At 41.3% G+C, this 19,898-nt stretch overlaps 1 protein-coding gene across 1 annotated transcript in view; it reads left to right on the top strand.

Annotated features, from left to right (window-relative positions):
* The window catches only part of Wdr37 (WD repeat domain 37), a 54,774-nt gene that overhangs the window by 10,386 nt on the left and 24,490 nt on the right, over positions 1-19,898 (top strand). Inside the window, 7 exon segments of the mRNA XM_051151454.1 lie at positions 2,837-2,933; positions 4,165-4,260; positions 4,561-4,625; positions 8,235-8,370; positions 9,975-10,046; positions 12,720-12,764; positions 14,595-14,671. Coding sequence (XP_051007411.1) covers positions 2,837-2,933; positions 4,165-4,260; positions 4,561-4,625; positions 8,235-8,370; positions 9,975-10,046; positions 12,720-12,764; positions 14,595-14,671 — 588 coding nt within the window.

The following is a 19,898-nucleotide window of genomic DNA, read 5'->3' as shown; positions in this document are numbered from 1 at the left end:
TGTAACAAAGTGCTATAAACTAGGTGGTTTAGATAATATAATTTTTTTTCATAGTTCTGGTGGGTGAAATCCAAGATGAAGGTGTGGAAGGCCTCCCAGGCCTTATTTGTAGCTGTGACTCCACCTTTTTGCATCCTCATGGTCTTTTCTCTTTGTATGTTTCCTTAACTCTTGTAACGCCACCAGTCATAATTAATTAGGATCACCATTATGACTGCATTTTACTGGCCACTTCAGGGGTATTCAGGTTTGGGGCATGGTTCATCCATTTGAGAGAGTAAGACTACAGCTGTGTGGTAGGATTTCTTTGATGGTGGAAGTATTATCACCTTTAATAAAGGTGCCACAAGATAGACATAACATGTAGGCAGTTAAACATGGGTGGTGTGACTTAGGATTTAAAAATGTATATTAAAAACAAAAAACAAATTACATTGAAATTTAAGAAGTCATATATGGCCAGTAGCTACTAATTGGATACTGTAGACAAATAATCTAAAATAGTTCTTAATAATCTAAAATGGTTCTTAAAAGTTTTTTGACTTACATTTCTAGCACTGAAAATTCTACTTTGTTTGCTGTCATATTCTAGAGTTACTTCCTACAATAGGTACATATATTCTTAGTGTTGTCTTGCATTGTGATGTAGAACATCGGGGTCATTGTATCTCATAGTAGCCGTTACGAGGTAATTCACAGTTCTTTCACCTGAGCAACCTAGGCCTGTGCACTGCTCTAGTGCTCTCTGCGTTTCCCATGTTGGCTACATAGTGCTTATAGTTTACTGAGTAGAGTTAATTGGAGAACCCAGCCAGCATGGTCTGTGAGTGGCCGGTGGGGCCTTCCCATCACAGTGGGGAAGAGAGCGATGTGTGCTGATGTGCAGCTGGCATGGTGGGTGTAAGTGGGCAGCTCTGGAGAGTAGAGACGTGTGCTATTAGGAACAGTATCAAAAGACGGTGGAGACCAATCTCCATGGTACTGTGTTAGTGTCCATATCTTCAGTTGTGTGAAGTTTTTTAGAGGGATGTTAAGATTACCATTTCTATCAGATTCATTGTTTAAGCCAGCATGTTTGTGTTTTAAGTAGTTTACAAAATTTATGATACACGATTATTGAAAAACAAATTGCAGAAATGTTTACTGTTTTCTAAAATTTATACTCCTAAGAAGTTGACTTGAGGTGGAATTTAATAAATATTGTGTGTATGAATATTTTTAAAATTTGCAACTTATTGTTTCTCAACAGTTGGTGCTATATATAACTTTGAAAAATGATTTGAAGTTTATATTGATGTTACTTAAATATTGGAATATTAATATAGAAGTACTTTGAGATTTTTATTTTTGAAAAAATAGTTTGTGTGCTGGGGCAAAGAGGGGCACACTCCCTGATTATTATGTAGAGAGCTCTCTTGTGGAGGTTAGAGTAGGCTAGACAGGCGTATCAAATAGTCTTCTATTTGACTTCCGTGGTGCCTTGTTCGTGTTCCTTGTTTAATGTGGAGCTGTGCTGGAGCTGCTGCTGCTTCCTGCTGTCCTCGCGTTAGAGAGGCTGAGGTGGGAGGGAGATGTGCAGAAGCGTGAAGAGTGTGGCTCAGGGTCTGCTTTGTGTGGGGCCTAGACGGCTAGACATTTGCTCTTGTGGGCAAGATCTTCTTTCTCCTCCTGTCGTCATCATGGTGGTAGTTGCAGTTATAGGAAGTCGCTAGTTTGTTGTGCTTGAAGCACAGTGGGTGTGATTAGGTGATAAGGTACACCTCTCTGTTAGTGCATAGTCCACTGAAGTAGCTTTTCCCTTTCCCTTTTCTTTATTAAACAGCGGTGGCAGAGTCTAAAGGCTGTTTGTGCCATAGCTTCACTTTTGGGAATGGCCTTGCTTCTCTACAAATTCAGGAAGTTTTGAATAAAGTAAACTCATGCTCCCTCCGTGTCAGTGCAAAACAGAGCATTTCCTCCAGCAGGAAAAAGTCTGATCTGAGTCTAATACATGTGACCAAGGCCCAAGAACACAGCTTATGTTCACCTGAGTAACACACTCTGTCGTGAAGAGACTGCAGGCCTTTTGCTGTCACATAGCAGAAGGATGTCATGCAGCAGGGCACTGACCACATAGATTGCTGGGAATATCTGGTAGGCAGGCTGCAGCAGGGCACTGACCACATAGATTGCTAGGACGTCTGGTAGGCAGGCTGCAGCAGAGCACTGACTACATAGATTGCTAGGACGTCGGGTAGGCAGGCTGCAGCAGAGCATGAGATGGTCTGACAGTCTCAGCTTTAGGGTTGGTGGGTGCTTGAGGTGTGCCGAGTTTAACAGTGCGTTCTAAAAGGTTTACCCAGCAGTCAGGGTGCTAGGTCAGATTCAGAGGCTGATGGTAAGTAGCTGTTAGGAAGAGCTGAAGGCTGATCAGATCATTTGGGAGCTCAGTCTGCAACATTCCATCTCTACAGTCATTATGTTGTGCTTTGTCAGTCAGTTTCTTCAGAGAACCATGTTCACATGTGTGAAATAACACGTTATTTTGAAACATGTTTGCTCTTAAATCTTGTATTCCTCTAGGAATACATTTTGACAGTTATTTCCTTTGTAGAAACTTGAATCTAATTATTTTGAGTTTTGGGAATTGAGCCCAAGGTGCATGCTAAGTACATGGTCTCACCGAGCTACATCCCTAGTTAAGTTTTAAATTCTTTAACCTTCATATGTGTAAGAAATAGAATGTATGATGTTATGAAGTAAGAGATAAATAATAATTCAATTTGAAAAAAAAGTATTATCTGGTCTTAACGTGATTCATTCATTCATTTTAAACAAAAATATTTCTCTTGTACAGGATTCTAAACTGCCTTCCTCGGTTCGCAGTACACTGCTGGAACTGTTTGGTCAGATAGAAAGAGAATTTGAAAATCTTTATATTGAAAACTTAGAATGTGAGTATCTTATATCTTAATGTATTTAAAAATTTATTACCTACCCATAGAGACTTGTGAGCTGAGATTCATCATGCTATTAATTTCTATTCTGTTTGTTAAACATGTTGACTTAAATATATTGTTGCGTCTGGAGTGATGGCTCAGCTATTAAGAGCACTGGCTGCTCTTCCACAAGTTCTGGGTTCAGTTCTCAGCACCCACATAACTGCTTAAAACTGTTGGTAATTTCAGTTTCAGGAGATCTGACCTCTGAAGGCACCAAGCACTCATGTGGTGTATGGACATTACATGCAGGCAGAACACCAATACACATAAAATAGTATAAAAACATTGTCTTACAGTTCTGTGGGCCCTAGCATGACTCTTCCAAGATGCTGTCAAGTCCTGACAGAGTTATGCTCCTTTCTTGAGCCTCTAGGGACAAACGTTTCCTGCTTATTCGTATAGTGACAGGCCACAGTTAATTGTGCCTTTAGGACAGGCCCCTCTGTCACTGTCTTTGGCTCATGTACTCATCTCCTTTGGTGATGTGTGATGGTTTCTCTTGTTTCTTCTCTGACTTGCCTTCTGTCTGCTCTAGTCCTAAGACTATGTGACTTGATTGAGCCCCTGGATATTCCAGGGTGACCTCCCTTTCTGCAGAACCCTCAACTTGTAGGATAACATGTTAACAGATTAAAGGGCTAGGGCCTGAGAATCTTCGAGGGGGCTACCAGATAGAACAATCAAAATTACAATTTTAAACCAAATGAATACATTTCATTTTTCATATACCAAGCATACCATAAGTTATATAAACTTTAATATATCCTCTCTTAAAATTTTCCAAAATCACATTGCGTTATTAGAGGTAAGTCAAAAGTATTTTGAATTAGCTTCATTTCTTTTTTTTTGTTTGTTTGTTTTGTTTTTATAAGCTAATCCTTACATGTGATTAAAAGAAACACAAGAGGAAATTTATATAACCCTTTGGCCCCATTATACTCTTTAAAGGAAAACATTTTCTGTATTTTTTTTTTTTTCCTTTGAATTTTTCTGGTGACTTACTGTGCTTGGAATGATGGCTTGAGTGTTAGGAAACTATAAATTGTCACCTTGCTTTTTAGAGTGCTTTCCATGTCTTTGTTTTGACAGTCCCAACTCACAGCATGCTTATGTATGTAAGCTCTCGATGCGAATATAAGACTACAGTCTGCATCTCTCAAAAGAAAACGGTTTTTATTTCCAGTGCGCAGAGAAATTGATACTCTTAATGAACGCTTAGCTGGTGAAGGACAAGCGATCGATGGGGCAGAACTGAGCAAGGGGCAGCTCAAAACCAAAGGTAAGACGTTTGTACAGTGCTGTGTCTGGGTTACCTGTTAAGGAAACGGGGACTTAATGAAAGACACTGACTCGTTTGCTCTCTGCAGTAAGCTAAACGTGGAATATATAATTCAGGTAGATTTCAGATGAGAAAGAGCTTGGGTCCTTGTTGTAGTGCTGCTGCTGTTCCCATGTCTGGGGGGCGGGGCGGTGCACATATCTTCTGAGTTTCCTGTTCTTTCTAAGACATAGCTGCACTTTGCAATGCTGTGGTTCTTGAGTTTGAGGGTATTTGATTGTTGATTCTCTGTCTCCACAGCCAGTCACAGCACCAGTCAGCTTTCTCAGAAGCTGAAGACCACCTACAAGGCTTCCACCAGCAAGGTATGCAAGGCACTGGCTCTGGAGCCAGTCATGTGGTGCTTACGGTGTGCAGACGTGTACTTTAACTTACATATTTTCCAGTTAGAAATGTGTAATAGAAAAATGTCTGGTTTCTAGAAACATCCATTGGTAATTGGCTTTAGAACGTAGATGCTTAGGGACTAAGTTAGATACTAACTCAGATACTAACTCAGTGATGAGATTGATGCATTTGTGCTTTAATGTTTTGTCTTTAGAAGAATAATATATTTTGTATGGCTAATTGGCTTAATAGATAGATACTAGATAAATACATGGGCTCAAGTTATGTTTCATTATTATTTTTCAGTTTCCTAAGTATGCGAAGGAAATGAGGGTGTTCTGAGGCATATAGGGACAGTCAAAGAGTTTTTCTTTTAACGTGCTTAGTACTGACTTGAAGTGGCAAGGACTTAATTGTTTGGAAAGTTAATGTATAATAGTATTTTTAGGTAATATTGTACGTTTCTAATTTGGAATATTTTCAATATGTAAAAAATAAATTAATTACCTAACTTTGGTGACTGTATACTCCTTTGATTAAAAGTGAGAGGAAAAATTGAAATTTGTACTATGATTACATATGTATTACCAGCTTTTTATTTTTATAATCCATTGTCTTGGACTGACAGTCATTTATTTGGACAGAACAGTGAGGTTAATTGCAGCTAAGAGGGCAAGTCTAGCCTCTCTGTCTGCTTTCCTTATTTAAAAGACGTTGGTAATGATTATTTCGGCTAGAACGTGTGGTGCTGGCATTGTGCTGCTGTGTGCTGTGATGACGTCTGGGATGTTAGCTGCTGTGTCACTGGATTCCTGTCTGCGGTCATGCCGAGTTCATCCTAGTTTTGAATTTGTAACTAACTCAGGTTTCCCTCAAAGTGAGCTGTAAAAATATGTTCTTCATTGTCCGCTACATTATCTTAAATAGGTAATTCTGATGCCTACAATTCTGTGTATGCAATGTGTGCTCTTAGGATTAAAAACTCTCTGGTTATTTCTGAAGTAGAGGAAGATATGCTTATATGTAGCAAAAAAAAAAAAAAAAAAAAAAAAAAAAAGAAAAAGAAAGAAAGGTTTGGACACAGGAAAGGACATGCACGATAGTGTTCTGCTTTGAACATATATTAGATTCTAACGTATTTAATGGCAGCCATCTTAGGATTAGAACATGCCAGAAGCATATTCCTAATGGACTGTACAGCAGTTTGTACACTGTCTGTACTCATCTTCAACAATCATGAAATGAAGACACCTGGCACCGAAGAGATAATTTAGTAATGATGCATTCTGACTTGTACCACAGCATGGATTCTTGGCTTTAGAGCTAAGCATGAGTGACACAGAACGTGCTACAGTCTAGATTCGTTACTTGCCCTCCTTGTGACTCAGAGCCATGAAAGGCAAGTAGTGTGTTGGGTGGGACAGTGGGAGTGCAGAAGGGTGTGAAGCAAACCTTCCCTGGGCAGCTCATGACTGGTTGCTAATGCTTGTTGGGTGGGGTGGGGGACAGTCTACCCTGAAAACTGATTTAAAGAAAAACCCAAGGAGATGTTTGCGAATATTCTTTAGAAAGTTTTTTTTTGTTTTTGTTTTTGTTTTGTTTTGTAGTAGAAACAAGCCTTTCTGGTTTGTTTTTAAAGTGCTTTAGGTTGTATTCAAGTTAAAAAAAAGTTAGGATGATGGGAAAACATCACACATTGCTTTATTCTGCTGTTGTGATGTTCCTTCTAAGTAATGCAGTTGTTTTGTTGGGTCTCTTTGTAATCTTGACCAAATCAGTGGTTTGTTTATTTTTTTATTTTTTTATTTTTTGTTTTAAATTGAGACAGAGTCTCTATGTTGTCCTGACTGTCCTGGCACTCACTATGTGGACGAGGCTGGCTTAGAATGCAGATCCTCCTGCCTCTGCTTCTAGAGGGCTGCAGTGAAAGGCGTGTACCACCATGCCCGGGTTTAAGTCATTTTTTTTTAAAAAGCATAATGAGTGTTATGAAAATGGCATGTGAGATGGCAAGCCACAGTATTTATGAACAGAATATTATCCCATATCTAAAGTACAAAGTTGTATTCCTGTGGTAGTGCCTCTTCCATTCTGCCTGTGAATGGTATAGGTAAGAAATGTGTGGCTCAGTAGCTTCTTATGATAGCATTCTTTATATTTGAAATGTGGAGAGACTTGGAAAATGTAATATACCACAACTTAAGATGGTGACAAGCTTTATGTAGCCTGTGACTTCTCTCCCATTAAAATGTAATTCTGTCTGGCAGAAGCTTATATACATTGTAGAGGGATACTTCTGTTGATTTAGGAGGGAGACTAGCTTTCAGAAAGACAAGATGACAGTGATCGGTTTGAGATTTGAACAAGTCCCTTTCTATTTTCTGTAAAGTTTAAATCAAGCTAAATAGAATTGGTTTATATTACTTGTAAAATTTCAGTCTCTGTTTTTGTCTTTACTTTGTTGGGGATAATCTGCAAGCACATACCTAATTGATGTAACAGATTGTGTCTTCATATATTTATGTAAGAGTACATTTATATACATGCCCTAGGCTCTGTGGAATCATTGTTAAAAGCAAGCTGTAGGAATCTATTAATTTTTTGCTTGATTTTATAGATTCATCATTATTTGTATTTTTCTGGTTTACTTAAATGTGGAAAATTTTACATTTATCTGAGAATAGCTTCATGACAAAAGTTGAAGGAAACTTTTGCATTTAGTTTCTTCCTTGCTTTTATATTGTTCACTATAAGGAAAATAAGAATTGTTTGTTCTATGTATCATACATGAGACAGAGACTTACTGCGTGTTCTTGTTGTCTGTATCATCTCGTGTCTGTTGCCATTAGATTGTGAGCTTCTAAAAGGCCTTTGTATCTCTGCTTTGTCTCCGTCAGTGTGGCACATGGCTTCAAGCAAGTGCTCAATAAACAGTCTTTAACAAACCTCCTCATCTGTTACAGTGTGGTCTTTCGGTTCCTCTTACAGCATGTACTGTGTTGTTTTGATATGTAGTTGGTATAAAATGACCAAATTCAGGAAAAATGAAAGTTCTATGAACACACTCTGGTGCTAATAGTTTGGGGCATCTTTCTCTCAACTTTTCGGTGGTTGTTTCTGTGTTCCCCCTTCTCTCTCTCTCTCTCTCTCTCTCTCTCTCTCTCTCTCTCCCTCTCTCCCTCCCCCCTCCCTCTCCCTCCCTCCCTGTCTTTCTCTCTCTGTCTCTGTCTCTCTTTCTCTTTCTCTCATCTCTCTCTCCTTCTCTCTCTGTGTATTTTCAAGATGGGGGATTTTGTTTGGTGATTTAAGATTTGGGGAAGAATGTCCTGAAGGTCCACTTGTGCCTTTCTTCTGCATTGAGATGCTACCTACCTGGTAGGTAGGTGGGGAAATTTTTCTGAAGCCTCTGATAACAAGCTGAGTGAGAGTAGCCTTACTGTGCAAGGCATCTCAGTTCTGTTTATGCTTGTATTATATTCCGGTGGTATTTATAATATCCTGTTAAGTGACTTACGTGGTTTTTTGCTGTTTTGCCTTTTTTAACATAGAAAAATTTAATAAAATTGCTTCTTTTCTTCTCAATTTAGATTGTCTCCAGCTTTAAGACTACCACATCAAGGGCCATCTGCCAGCTTGTGAAGGAGTATATTGGCCACAGGGACGGCATCTGGGATGTCAGTGTTGCAAGGACACAGCCTGTGGTTCTTGGGACCGCATCTGCCGGTGAGCCAGGCACTGTTGCCGCTGGCATATTAAGATGTGGCTTTGATTGATAAGTGATGGAAGTGAGTTGACAGTGGCAAACAGTGCCTGGAAGCAAAGGTGTGGTGGAAGAGTTCTTAAAACGGACGCTTTTGGATCCAGTTGTGGTGGTATATGCCGAAGTCCCAGAACCCAGGGTAGAAGCAGGAGGACCTCAAGTCCCAGGCCAGCATGGGCTGTGATACAAAATCCTGTCACACTGTCTCTCAAACAAAAAAATCCTTTGCCTTGACATGGGAGCGCCCACTTCTCCTGAGACCTGGAGTCTTCCTTTATAGTCTTCCTGTGGGTAGATGTCATGGCCTACGCTGGACTCTTGTTTTTGAGAAAGGGGATATTTGCTTCAGCTAAATGATGTGAGGGTGTCAGTATTTGAATGGTAGAAACAGCTGAGGTGTGATATTTTTTAAACATAAGATATGTTTTTGATTGGCTTTGTTCTTTTTTAAGCCAGATGTGCTTCTGATATGGGGACAGGTTTGCAATTTTTCTTTGAGCAATGAAGGGAAAATGTTACATAAGCAACCAAAGAGTACATATTCTCCAGCCTATTTATTGAGTTGTCAGAGGAGTTGGCTCTTGAGGATCACAAGGTAGATCTCACCATAGCAGGATAGTTGGTGAAAGCTTAGCTTCGTCTCATATTTTTGTAACTCTTCAGGTACAAATTGCTAAGATTAAGAATGATGGTTGGTGGTTGAGACTGACTTTCTTAGCTTGTGAGAAGTTCCTTTTCTCTTTAGATTCTGATTTTAAACAGTAAAAGAACGAGAAATGCAGTTAGAGTATTGAGGGGTTCTTCTCCTTTGTGCACTTGTTCGCATACGTAAACATCTTGCGTGCTTTGAGAGTATTAGTTAAAAAAGGAGGGGATTCTTTTTAATATTTCTGAATTTTTTTTTTTTTTTATAATTGGCAAGTAGTTCTTCCCAGAATTTTCTTTAATTCTCCTTTTCCCATCTTAATACCTGTGGGAGGGTAAGGTCCAAAGGAATAGCCATTATTTCATATAATTTAACTAACTTTGGAGGCTAATTGAACTTGAGAATTACAGTGTGTTCTGAAAAGTGCTAATACTTGGATAAAATAATGGAACTGTGACTTCTTTGTGCCAGTTGCACATGTGATGGTCTTGGTGTCATGGTCTAGAAAACCAAGTCAGTTGTCCATTTCCAGTTCTGTGGTTTCAGACAAGCCACAGCCTCTCTGATCTGGAACCATTTCTCAGGTCAGTTGAATTGTACAAAGTAGTAGAATCAAAGATTCTGGGGGACTAGAGAGATGACTCCGTGGTTAAGAGCACTGGCAGTTCTTCCAGAGGCTCGGGTTCGATTTCTGATTCTTAGCAACCACTGGGTAGCTCAGAACTGTCTTTTAATGGATCCAGTGCCCTCTTCTGTCCTTCACGAGTACTGCATACACAGACGTGCATGCACAGTGCCCATACACACAACATAAAAATAACTGTTAGGGGTGATAGGACTTACCATTTTAAGAGTGTTACTGTATTTTTAAAGGGACTGTAAAATTAGTGATGGCTAAGTTATGGCTTCTTCATCTTGTAGATCACACGGCTTTGTTGTGGAGCATAGAGACTGGCAAATGTCTTGTCAAATATGCTGGCCATGTGGGCTCAGGTAAGCATTTACCTAAATGAGCACAGCAATCAGAAGCTGTATTTCATCTGGTTCCTTTAAGACTTTTTCATAATATTAACAATATTGGTAGAAAGTTTTATACTTGATTTAACGTTTTAGTATCTTGGTCATGAGACAGTAAAATGCAGTCAACAGCCTAGAATAAACTGTTCTTTAACTTGTATGAGTAACAAAGGGAAAAAGCTTAGCACTTAGGTGGTACTGTATATCAGTGTACATTCTATAACTTTACAGTTATTATAAACCATGTGTTAGAGATTGATGTGTAATACTCTGATCCAGCAAAATACAGGATGCTCCCTCTGGTTCTGTATTTGGGTCTGTAGTTTGTAATGTTTTATAGTAGGTCTCTTCTGCCCCTTCAGTTATATTTGAGTATAACAGTGTTTCGACCAAATTTTAGTTTTGTACTTTTATCCCAAATGTTTGTAAATTTCTTCCACGTAGCATGTCTTCATCTAGTCTCTGTGCAGGGTTGCTTCCCTAGTTACCCCCTCCGCTGCCAGCTAACACTGATCCTTAGTTTGATGGATAGGCTTGTTAATTGCACATGTAGGTCCGTGTGTGTGTGTGTGTGTGTGTGTGTGTGTGTGTGTGTGTGTGTGTGTGTGTGTGTGTGTGTAGCTTTCTTCTTCACTCTGCCTGTGGTTATGGTAACAATTCATAGAAATCAACAAGACAAAGGCTGGAACATAATAGAAGGTTAGTGCTGAGGCAGCCTCCTAGGGAAGGGACTTTGGCCCCAGGATGCCTCCATTCTCTTACTGAAACTTTTTAATAAGTCTCAGCTGAAGGAAAAGGGGGATTAAAGAGCTTTACTTTTGAAAAAGTCTTTTTTGTGGTATGTAAAATCTCCACTCTTTGCAGTCCTGAATTTTTTATCCCTAGATGAATTTATATGCATAGAGTGGAAGCCTCTTTTGTTTTTAGAGGTTTTGTTTTTGGACTCCATCATAGCTATCAAATCACAGTGTCCCTCCCAGTGGACAGAAGGTTACAGTTTGGTAGCCAAAGAGAGGGGCACAAGTGTTGTTTGAATATCTCTGTTCCCATTGCAGTTTAGCCCAAGCTCACTTACACAGACTCAACAAAGCCACACCCAGCACCTTCCTGACCACCTGGACCTCCTCTGAGGCAAGGACTCTAAGTCAGAGATCCCCAGCTCTGCTCTTCCTCGGGACCTTCTCTCCTTAGCTGTTCTTGCTGCTACCTGTCTCTGTTGTCCCTTTACTAGTCCTTCTTAGTTTATAATACAGTGCCTAGAATATATTACTAGGGACTAAAAAAATGATAAACATTTATAGAACATGTGTTACTTTATATGTCTTTTAAATATATATATATTTATTTTTATTTTATGTATATTATTTTGCCTGAAAAAATATATATGCACCATATGTGTGCCTGGTGCCTGGAAGGCCAGAAGAGGGTGTTGGATGTCTTGGAACTCAGTCATAGCAGGCCGTCAGCAGCTGTGTGGGTGCTGGGAGCTGACCCTGGACTCGCTATAGGAACAGTAGGAGCTCTCAACCATCGCTCTAGCCTCCTGCCCCAAGTTCACTTTTAAAATACATTTGTTTATTTTAAGCAGTATAGCTTACATTTATTACTTATGACAGCAATTTACCCAATTTTTCTATATTATTTATATTTCAGTATTGAAAGTAAATAGAATTCTCTTTATGTAGTTTTAGAATAAGACATCATTTTAAAAGCATAGCTAACAAAATTATACTAACATAATTTTTTGAGGTTTGGCAGAATTTTCACAACATTCTGTCTAAGGGATAAGCATTTTCAGTACAAGGTGGGGACATGAAGGTTGCTTCTTCCCAGGATAAATTGAGCTCAGCTCCCTGGTCAGACTAATGATTGTGTCCATTCTAAAACTCAGGATTTGCTTTATGTGAGCCTTAGGTAGAGGGATGGGCTTAGGATCTTTTTAGTACCTGACCACTCCCATTGAGGCGGACTCAGACTTCTTAACTTGCTGACCTCCCATTAAGATAGCCCATTTGAATGGAAGGGAGGGAGGGAGGGAGGCAGGCAGGCTGAAGGGGTACTAGGTACTGGGAGTCTGTTAGCTATTGCTTCCTTATTAAGAAAATAAAACCTTCCTCAGAAAACATTGCCAAAACTTACCCTTGAGTATCCTAAATGTAGATAAGAAATGAGAGGACAGTAACCTAACAACCCCACTCATTTTTGAGTCTGCTTGGAACCCTTTTCTGGGGTCTCATTTGTCATGGGCTAGATCAAGGTTCTGTAAGCTTGGAAGACTCAGGGTGAGGCCAGTGGGCTGTGCCTGCACACTACAGTTTGCTTTTGTGTCTCATCAAATAATTTTGCTTTCTTTGTTTATCTTGATTTATTTTAACTCTAAATTACTTGCCTGTTTAAAATGTAGATTGTTAATATTCTTTGTTGTATATCCTGTCGCTTAGCAGCAGGTTTATACTTGAGTTTTGTTTATTATGCCTCTGTTCTAACATGTACACAAATTAGTAGTTTAATCAAGTCAGGATCTAATGAACCAACTATCATAGTTTTTAAAATTTACAATTAACTTTGTAAGGTGTACAATAGCTAATAAATATCAATAACATGTTTTTATTATTTTAAACCTGTTCTTGTAATATTTTTATTTTGCAGTAAATTCTATAAAATTTCATCCCTCAGAGCAGTTGGCTCTTACTGGTATGTTGATTTTTTTTTCCTCTCTTGAATGAAATTATTAATAATCTTAAAACAGGCATAAATTTTATATTCTTTTGTTAGTACTCTCAGAGTTATCCATGGTACTTATGAAAATTAGACAATCTTTAGTAGACATTTTATGAATTCTTTTCATTCCTTTAGGTAACTTACTTAGGCTACAGTAGCTTGTATGCATCACATTTTAGACTGGCTCCAGGAGTGGTGGTAATGCCTTTAATTCCAGGACTCAAGAGAGAGGCAGAGGCAGGTGGATCTCTGAGTTCAAGGCCAGCCTGGTCTGCAGAGCGAAGAGTGAGTTCCAGGAAGGCCATGACTTCACAGAGAAACCCTGTCTTGGAAAACAAAACAAAACAAACAAACAAACAAACAAAAATTGTTGCTGCTTTTGGAAGGTAGCCTGTTGTACTGAGAATTATTTCTATAAAATTGTCAGATGGCTGTGGAGTCGTGTTTTGGGATATAGGCGATAATCTTGGAGAGTATGTTTTGGCTTTGATGGGCCAGAGGTTGCCGTGCTTCTGTAAAAGAATAGTTAATAGGAATATTTATCTTTGACCGACCATATGACACTTGTCTCCGCTTTGTCCCTTTGTAGCACCAAAGTGTGTCTCTGCAGCAGGTGATGGACATTACTGTTCATTTACAAAAATGGGGAAACATTTGCCCTTTTCCGGTGGACCATAGTCTGCTGACCCCAGCATAGAGCACGCAAGTTGCTGTGCCAAGGTGGAAGTGTTTAGGAAGGAACCCCGCTTGAATACTTTTAATGTGTGGTGTGCAGTGGTTGCTCTTTTTGTTGAGACTTTTCACATGTGATGGGATGTAATGGGAAGGTTATTCTGAATCATTTCCCAGGCCTAGAGGATCAGAGCCAATATTTACCTCAATATATATCTGAGGAGTTAAAGTGGGAAAGACACTGAGGGTTTATCATATGATTGGTAGAGGGGTGAGACTAGACCAGTGGCAGGTGGGTACATCTAGATATAAACCGAAGGCGTAGAAAGGAGCGGTGAAAACAAGTGACATCTACAAAGGAACTAATGCGAACTTTGAGACAGATAAAGGAGAAAGAAATTAGACTGTAGTTCTTATGTAGTGTTGATTAGAGAGACATTGTCAAGTCAGGACAATCAGTTGATTTTGGCCCTAAGGAATTCACTGTTAGCTGTGTAATGTGAGGAGGTAAGCTTTGCAGCAGGGAAAAGAAGATGGGAAACCGACTGCTGTGCTGAGGGTGAGAGTAAGCACTGTGGGGTGGAAGAGGCCTTCAGGGCCCCGGGGGGGGGGGGGGGGGGGGGGGGGGGCGCTGTCCTTAGTCTTTGATTCCTAGTCAAAGCATCGCCTTGGCAAACTTGAGCTAGAAAGGAGAGGAATAGGAAAGCAACACAAATAAATAGTGCTAACAGTAACGTAAACAGCGCCTGGCAAACTGTGATGTCCTACTAATAATGAATGGATGAAAGTGTCATTCACTTTCCTGAAACATCTCAGACTCTGTTATATCACAAGTATAATGCAATAGAATATTTATTACATAGATTAAAAATAAAATCTCTACATAATTTTTCTTAACCTTCAAAACTTTTCTAAGATGAAAGATGAAATATTTTCTTTAGTAATAGCAATTATAATCCTGATTTTGTACATGTGTTCTGTTCTTAATAGTCTTGCACAGTGTGAAATCACTGTTTAACTAAAGAATATTTATTTTACTAAATGCTCACTAATTTAGAAAAGCATGGTGTAGGAAAGAACACATTTTATGCATGGTGTGCCTGTGAATAATCTCCCCGTTTGTCTCTTCAGCTTCTGGAGATCAGACTGCTCATATTTGGAGATATGTGGTACAGCTTCCAACACCTCAGCCTGTTGCCGACACTAGTGTAAGCATGCTTAGTTACTCTGACAGTTCTCTGTTGGTCTACTATGCAAGACTCTGGATATTTGCAAATGTTAGAATAAGCTGATAGTATCTGGTATGGTTGAATGTGGCTTAACTGACGGATATTTTAAAAGACTAGTGTAGATGTGAACTGTGAATTTAATCAGCCATCTTAGAGACAGATGGGATTTATACTGCTAGGGTAAAGGAAACAGATGACATGGAGGAAGTCTGTCAGTGCTGGCTTCTCAAAGCACCAGAAAATGGAACTGCCTAGCTATAAACATGTGACTTCCTTTAGACAGAGAAACAAGGATCTGAAAGTGATTTGGAAACTGCCAAGGCTGTCACCTCTATCATAGTCCTGAGGTTGGCTCTCCCTTATTTTCAAAGGTCTTCATCCTCCCTGCCTCTCTGTTTTATTTTCCTTTCTCTCCCTCTTTTTTTTTTTTTCTTTTTGAAAGACATGATTTCATTTAGCCCAACACAATGGCCTAGAATTTGCATTCTTTCTCAGCCTCTCTAGACCTGGGATTACAATCATGTGCCACTATATGTGACCTCTCTTTGGTGTGGGGCCATAGGGTGGAGGTGGTGGTGGTGGAGGTCGTCGTGGAGGTGGTGGAGGTGGTGGTGGTGGAGGTGGTGGTTATGATGGAGGTGGTGGAGGTGGAGGTGGTGGAGGTGATGGTGGAGGTGGTGGAGGTGGAGGTGGAGGTGGTGGTGATGGAGGTGGTGGAGGTGGTGGTGGTGGTGGTGGTGGTGGTGGTGGTGGAGGTGGTGGTTATGATGGAGGTGATGGTGGAGGTGGTGGTGGAGGTGGTGGAGGTGGTGGAGGTGATGGTGGAGGTGGTGATGGTGGAGGTGGTGGTGGTGGTGGTGATGGTAAAGGTGGTGGTGGCTGCGGTGGAGGTCGTTGTGGCTGCGGTGGAGGTGGTGGAGATGGGGAGCAGGATAAAGCAGCTCGGTGCCACAGCAGGCGTGGGGTGACCCAGCTAGCTGTCATGGTAAAGATCCCACTTAGTGGGTCTGAAAGGTAAATAATGGAGCCTAAGAGCATTACTGTTGAGACTTAAGATCTAGTGGAATTTACTTTGCTAGATTTGGGGTTTGTTTGGAACCTGCTGCCTTCCCTTCTGTTCTGTTGCTCCCTTTTGGAATAGAATTAACCTCTGTGGCATTGTACTTTAGACAAATATAACTTTTTTTCTGTAGTCTGTGGCTAGATAGGGATTTTGTCTGGGCATGATTCTCATGCACACCTCTCAATCTAGATGGTATTTTGTGAAGACTGTACTTTAGATTTTAGTGCTAATGCTGGAATGAGTTGATGTTTTGGAATAGAATAAATTTGTTTTCCAGTGTAAGAAAGCTCTGTAACTTGGAGGCCCAGGGTTAGAATGTTATGAATTGGTGGCTTAACTTAGGGTTTCTTTCTTTATTTTGTTTTTGTTTTTGTTTTTTGAGACAGGGTTTCTCTGTGTAACAGCCCTGACTGTCCTAGACTTGCTTTGTAGCGTGCCTTGAGCCCACAGAAATCCACCTGCTTCTGCCTCCTGAGTGCTGGGGTTAAAGGTGTGTGCCACCATGCCTGGCTTTAATTTCGGGTTTCTAGTGCTGTGAAGAGGCACCATGACCATGCCAACTCTTATAAAGGTAATATTTAATTGGAGCCGGCTTACAGTTCAGAGCTTCAGTTCGTTGTCATCATTGCTGAAAGCCTGGTCCGCATACGGGCAGCCATGGTGCTGGAGAAGGGGCTGAGAGTTCTACACCTTGGTCTGCAGGCAGCAGGGGGAGAACTGGCTTCAGCTTTGAGACCGCAACGCTGGCCCCACAGTGACACACTTCCTACAGCAAGGGCACACCCACTAATAGTGCCCTCCCTGTAGGCCAGGCATTCAGATGTGGTGTTGGATGGGCATTCCTATTCAAACCACCACAATTCAGTGTCACCCCAAAATTTGTATGCTATTGGGGCCTTAATTGGAGTTAATATCTTTAAGAAAGTAGTTCAGTTTAAGTTACACCATAGGGTGGGGCCCTGATCTGATACTAGTATCCTTACGACACCAGAGAGCCTGCCTTTTTTTCTTGACCATTATGTGAAAGGCAGCTGTTTGCTAGGCAGGGAAAGACCTCTCACCAGACAGCCAACTAGCTGGTACCTTTATCATGGACTTTTGTCTTCTCCAGTTAACTTCTATCAATGCATCTTCTAAAACATGAGGTTTCAGAGGTTTTTTTGAGCCTTTTTGGTGTGGTCTCTCCAGTGGAATATGTGCTTAACCCTACACATGGCCTATGTCATGCACGTGGTCTTAACCCTCAGATCCTGAAATCCTTTCCTCTATGTGTAGCTCCATCCAAGGTGTTTCTTATGATTATGATTATGATTATTATTATTGAAAGCCTATTGTGATCACTGTGGTAGGTCAGGAGGTCAGCAGTTAACAAAATGTCATGAATTTTGAAATTCTCTGTGACACACTCTTTTGTCTTTCTATTCTGTTTCTAGCTGCTCCATGAAATCTTAAGGATTCAGTTCAATCTTTTCTGCACACTGGGAAACTGTTATGTAGCATACAGGAGAGATATCTACCTACTGAGTTCCCCTATGGACCACCATTGGCCATAATTAACCCAGGAAGTGCCAGACAGACAAGGCAGTGTGTCAGATGTCTCATTCCATATTCTGTGCTGGAGCCATGTTCATTACCTAACCAAAGAGACCCTTGTCTACAGAGCCAGCCAGAGCTGTGTAGCAGTACAGGTGTAGGAGTGTAAGACTCCCTGGGTGCAGGCGTGGGAGCTGAGAAACCTCATGATAAGGAACCAGGGCCTTTTGAACAGTTCCAACAACAGCAGAGACAGAAGGCATCCAGACACAGAGCTCAGAGCTACAGCATTGCTGCAGCATTCCCATCGGGCATTTCCTGTGATTGTAGCAGCACTTCCTGTCTTGGTATGTTTATCTGCCAGGAGCCATTCTTCTCTTGAACAGCACAACTTGGGAATGAAGCTCTCGTCTCATGCGGAAGGGAAAGGATTTTTCTGACCTTTAACCTTTCCACAGTTTTCTAGGCTCTCAACATGTTTGAACCAGTTGAATCTAATCTAATGGCTGCCCACCACAGCTCCCTTTCCAGAATTCATGAGGAGTCATTTTTCTAGAATAATGGACATACTGATACCTCAGTGGCTCCCGCTTTGCCTCTGAGATGAAGTGCTTTCTTTGCAGGGTTTCCTCTGCCCTTCTGTTGTTTGCTTTTGAAATGGCCCACTGTTTAACTCTGGCTGGCTTTGAACTTGTGGTAGCCCTGTCTCAGCCTCCAAAGTGCAGTGATAATAGTCATAAGCTTTCATTCCTGAACTAGAGGGTCTGTTCCGGTTTCCTTTTGCAAACCTTTCTAGGCTTCCTACACTCCTGCACTCTAGCCTCTGTGAACATGTCTGTGCTTAGAGCGTCATAGTTAATCACATTCTTTCCTTTCCCAGGCTGCACCTGCTTTCCTCCAGCTCCCCTTCTTCCCATGTCACTCACATGTGGCTTCCTCTACCCTGTGTACTCTCACGTGTCCTGCAGTCTTAGCAGATTTTTAGCATAGTCTGATACTTCTTGCTCCCATCCTTAGAGTTCTCTTTCCTCTCTTCCTGATGCTGTTCCTGCTGTGCTTCCCTCTGCCAGTAGAATGGCGCTTACACTCAGCACACGTCTGTCAGTAGAATGGCGCTTACACTCAGCACAGGTCTGTCAGTAGAATGGCGCTTACACTCAGCACACGTCTGTCAGTAGAATGGCGCTTACACTCAGCACACGTCTGTCCAGAGCCCATTCACAACTCCTTCCTCACGGACTTCCTCCCCACGCCCACATCTTCAGGTAGGTCATGTGAGAACTTACCTTTTCCTCTGGAGGAGTCACTCTTGTCTAGCTTAGTGTCGCCACAACTCTGCTGTTCCTCAGTCGTCAGTGCTGCCGTCATGGCTGCTGCCGCTGCTGCAGATGCTGCTGGGAATGCTAATAGGTGCCCTTTCCTCCTGTTTCTTGCTTCCCTTGACTTAAGTCTTGTTGCATAGCTGTCTGATGCGCCACCCACTGGTGTACGTGTGCGTCTGCTGCCCACCTGTGGTTCTGCTGTACCCAGCATCTGTGGCTTCCAGGACCAGCTGCTACTGTGGCTTTCCTCCTGACTCCAGAGTTCAGGTGTCATCTAATTAACATCTTGCTTGCTGTGGTGTCTGGTGTCTCTGTTGGACTCTGGATGTCCCCAGCTGCTGCTTTTACCCTGTTGCTCGTTTTAGTTGTGCGGTCATCATCCACTCAGGAGTTTGGACCATATACCTTTAAATTGTCCAACGTGTGTGTATGCGTGCATGTGTGTTTGTGTGTGTGTGTGTGTGTGTGTGTGTGTGTGTGTGTGTGTGTGTTCCATGTGGCTATATGTTGGCAAATTCTGAAGCTTTCCTGAGGAAAATATTAATCTTTTTCTCCTCACCTTCATTATTACTACTCACATCTAGACTTTTCTTTCCTGTGGTTACTTTTCCCTGGTGCTTCCTGGGACTGGTGGTTTCAGCATCAAATTTATGTTATCACCGTGTAGACGAGAAGTGTAAGGGCACGACAGCAGAAGGATTAGTTTATTTTAAGGCCTCAGTCCTTGCCCAGTGCATGGTCACCTTGTCACTCTGCCCTCCCATGATCTTTCCCTTGTAACTGTCTGTTGTAATTTTTTTACTATGGTACATCAGTCATGGTAGATTAGGTTCTATACTCAGCCTGATTTTAATTGCCTCTTAAAGGCTCCTTTTCTAATAAGGTCACATTCTGAGGCCTTGGGATTGGGGGCTTTGGCATAGGAGTTTGTGGGTGATACAGTTTAGCATATATCAGGCCCCTTTCATTTTCTTGTGTTTAACAGTTAATTCAGATTTTCCGCCACACGCAGAATAGAGCACAGAGCCCTTCCATGGCCTACCAGGTTTCCACACCACCTGCTCCATTTTCTCACACCCTGCTAGTCTCCCTGGCCCTTCACATACTAGCAAGCCCAGTAATGTAGCAGAGAAAAGAGGACTTTGTACTTGTTGCTTCTGCCTGGAGCAGTGTTTCCTTCAGCATCTGCCTGCCCTTCTCCTCTGCTCTCCATAATTGGACAGAGTTGCTGTTAGTCTTTCTTCCGTAATTCTGTGTAAGACAACAGCCCTTCAGCTGTGTGTGTCTT

The sequence above is a fragment of the Acomys russatus genome, chromosome 9, assembly GCF_903995435.1.
Source record: "Acomys russatus chromosome 9, mAcoRus1.1, whole genome shotgun sequence".
Taxonomy (NCBI): Eukaryota; Metazoa; Chordata; class Mammalia; order Rodentia; family Muridae; genus Acomys; species Acomys russatus.
This window is presented reverse-complemented; position numbering and strand designations above follow the sequence as displayed.